The sequence below is a fragment of the Martes martes genome, assembly GCF_963455335.1.
Source record: "Martes martes genome assembly, chromosome: 15".
NCBI lineage: Eukaryota > Metazoa > Chordata > Mammalia > Carnivora > Mustelidae > Martes > Martes martes.
In genome coordinates, this window is record NC_137903.1 from 51,620 (window position 1) to 54,799 (window position 3,180).

General features: G+C 55.0%; 1 protein-coding gene across 1 annotated transcript; it reads right to left on the bottom strand.

Annotated features, from left to right (window-relative positions):
• Positions 1-738: 738 nt before the first annotated feature.
• S100A8 (S100 calcium binding protein A8) lies at positions 739-2,255 on the bottom strand. The gene is made up of 3 exons (XM_080825209.1): positions 1,661-2,255; positions 1,070-1,232; positions 739-928 (listed from the first exon to the last, which is right to left on the bottom strand). The coding sequence occupies exons 2-3, from the start codon at positions 1,208-1,210 to the stop codon at positions 800-802; spliced, it is 270 nt and encodes an 89-aa protein (XP_080681335.1). The 5' UTR covers positions 1,211-1,232; positions 1,661-2,255; the 3' UTR covers positions 739-799.
• Positions 2,256-3,180: the final 925 nt, after the last annotated feature.

Genomic DNA, 3,180 nt, shown 5'->3' on the forward strand with positions numbered 1-3,180 from the left:
CATCACACTGGGTGGTTGAAACCAGAGCGAGACAGAAAGCTTCCAAAATCTCAGAGGAGAAATTACAAGTGTGGGACCTGGGGGCTGTTAGGGTTACTTAATGCTGGACTCTGGACACCCACCTATGGCTTCACCACACACAGAATCCGTCTCTCTCCCTCACACGTGCACACCTACTTCGTTACCTCCCTAACTTCCCGAGAGTCACATGTAAGACATTTTGCTCTAAACTAAACTTTAGTGCCCAGTGTGAGGGGCACCTGGGTGACTCAGCCAGTCGAGTATCTGACTCTTGGTTTGGGCTTGGGTCATGATCTCAAAGTCCTGAAGCCAAGCCCCACATAGGGCTCCACACTTGGCACCTGGAATGTGCTTAAGACTCTCTTCCTGTCCCTCCGCCCATCCCGCTGTGTGCTTTCTCTCTCTCTCTCAAATAAAGAAATAAAATCTTTAAAAAAAAAAAAAAGGGAAGAAAGCAGTGTGAGTTTCCCTACACCACCCTGTTCCCGTATCTCTCATTTGGGAACAAGCAGGAACATCATCGACTACAGCGTCCTGGGTGTTTTCAAACCCTTAAGTCCTAGAACCGAGCCTCCATGTGACGGGGCTGGAAGAGAAGGGACTCGTTTGAGAGGGTGGGGAGGAAACCAGACGGCGAGGACAGTGGAGGTCTGTTTTCCTTTCTTGGGCCCCCCCCCCCTCCACCCCCGGGAACACACAGGCGGGACAGCAAACGAGGCCTGAGGCATCAACGTGACTTTATTATTTGGCAGGGCCAGCCCCAGGGCCCAGGGCCCCGCTACTCCCGGTGAATGTCTTCATGGCTGGCCACGCCCACCTTGATCACGAGTATGAGGAACTCCTCGAAGTTAATTGCACCATCACTATTGATATCCAACTCTTTGAACCAGGTATCTGCATCCTTTTTCTGTCGAATGAAGGAGAAAGAAGCCGAGTGTGAGACCTCGGAAGAACCTAGGCAGGGCTGTCTACACAGGGGGGCCCTGGGGACCAGGGGCTGGGGACTTTGTCAGCCAGAGAACCCCGCCCACACCCAGCCCTTCCTCACCTTCAGGTACCGAGGGCACTCTGTCTCTAACAATTTCTTCAAGTCATCCCTGTAGACGGCGTGGTAGTTCCCCTTCTCCAGGGAGTACTTGTGGTAAACGTCAATGAGGCAGTTCATGGCACTCTCCAGTTCTGTCAGCATGGCGCCCAAGAGTCTGCCCCACCTGGAACAGGGAGCACATTGGGAATCCCAAGATGGGGACAGTGCCTCTGCCCCCAGCAGAGTGAAGACTGAAGGGAGACTCAGTACCCCAAGTAAGGGCCTCATCCTGGCCTGCACCATTCAAATAACTAAACCCAGCGGGTGGCTGTGGCTGCGAGGGGAAGGGGTGTGGGAGGGGGAGGGTCCACACACACACACACACACACACACTCACACAGTGCCTGCCTTCTCTCCCTGTGTCCTCAACCAACCAACAGTGCCAGAGGACCCGGCTCTGTCTTTATCCCTGTCTCACTGACATCCTCCAGGAGCTCTGCGTCTTGCTCCAGACCTCCCTGAGCTTTCTCTCCCCTTCTCTTCGCCACCTCCGGCCCTCCCCGTGGGGGCCCAGCCCCAAAGCATGGGGCAGACTGAAGCCGTCTTACTTACCAGGTCACCCCGAGACTGAGTTGGCAGAAGACGTGCAGGGCTCAGTGTCCGCTCCCTTTTATAGCAGGCCGGCTTTGGCCCGCTGCCAGGACTCTGGGCCCTGCCGAGAGAGCCCCTCCCTTCCCAAGTTGCCACAGCCTCTGGTTTCCCAACCAGGTGAGTGGGGAAATCACTGCACAGAGCGAAATTTTCTGATGGGACATCGGGGAGCAGGGAAAGCGGAAAGAGGAAGGCCTCTGCCAGGCCGTCGTGCCCAGCAGGAGAAGCAAGCAAGGGGCCTCGGGGAAGACTGCTTCGGAGAGCCATTGGCATCATCTGGCTCGGCCCGCCGGGACGCCCGCCCTTGAGCCCTCCTTACTGTTGCTGCCACCGACCCCGTGCGCCGAAGGCGGTCTGTCATCTCTGAAATGCAGCCGGAGCCAAAAGCATCATTTGGGGCGTTTGCGTAAATAAGCACTTTCCTGCACAGCTTTCTTCAGATTCCTGGAAGGGTCCAAAGACCCATAAAGGTTAAGAAGACTTGTCCTAGCTGCTGGATTTTAGTAGAGAAAGCTGGCCTGTTTCTACAATTGGTTTTGTTTGTGTGGTTGGACTCCGTGGGATGTGTGCTGGTCTGTCAGGCTCTCTCCTGCCGCCCACACCCCTTCCCAGCTCTCTTGCTCTGGAAGCTGGGGGGGTGTATGGTACCCCGGGACACGGAGGCTGGGTTGGGGTCCCTGTGCATGCGGGAGGCCCTGAGTTCTGCATAAACATGGCAGGGACCCTTGAGCCCTCCCTGGGGTGACTGTGTGCCTCTGACCCCAGAAGCCTGGGCTGAAGAGGAACCCAAGTCTGTGGGGATCAGCTGGAGGGAAGGGGTTCTTTGGAGAAGCCAAAAGTACTCTGTGCCCAAGGGGAGAAGAGAAGGTGGCCAATTCCCCCAGGATTTCAGGAGGAACAAGTCCCCCAACAAGATGCCGCTCAGATTGACTGGCTTCCAGTACTCACGTCTCTGGTGCATCTCTCTTCGTTACAAAGCACAGAGAGCCCCAGAACGTGCCTATCAGGAAGGCAGAGCACAGAACCCGCCCAGTCTGCAGCCAGGGAGGCTGATGCCCGGGAACCTGAAGCAGCTCACCCAGAGCCTCCCAGTGCACATGTGTCAGGGCACCGAGCATCATGAGCCAGAACATGACCCAACAAGAACATGACTCTGCCGAGAAAGCTCTCCTCTCTTCTTCCTTCCTGCCTTCAGCAGATAGTTACCCTGTGCCTCTCCGGGACGTAAGCCATCATCGCCTCCTGGAGCAAGTAGATGGGATTAGCTTCCCTCTCCTTCCTGTTTCCACAGCCCTTCAGGCTTCACTGTATCATTAACTTTATAGCTGTGTGACTTTGGGCCAATTACCCTCTCTGTGCCTTAGTTACCACAATTATTAAAAAGAGATTAAAATAGAGTCTACCTGAAACCTACAGGATGGGAGAAGATATTTGTAAATCATACATCTGATAATGGGTTAGTATCCGGAACACATAAAGAA

Bases quoted from the DNA above. Each gene is read 5' to 3' on its own strand.
- S100A8 (XM_080825209.1), bottom strand. From the start codon at position 1,210: ATGCTGACAGAACTGGAGAGTGCCATGAACTGCCTCATTGACGTTTAC. The intron at 929-1,069 runs GTGAGGAAGGGC...TTCATTCGACAG, and splicing joins AGTGCCCTCGGTACCTGAAG to AAAAAGGATGCAGATACCTG.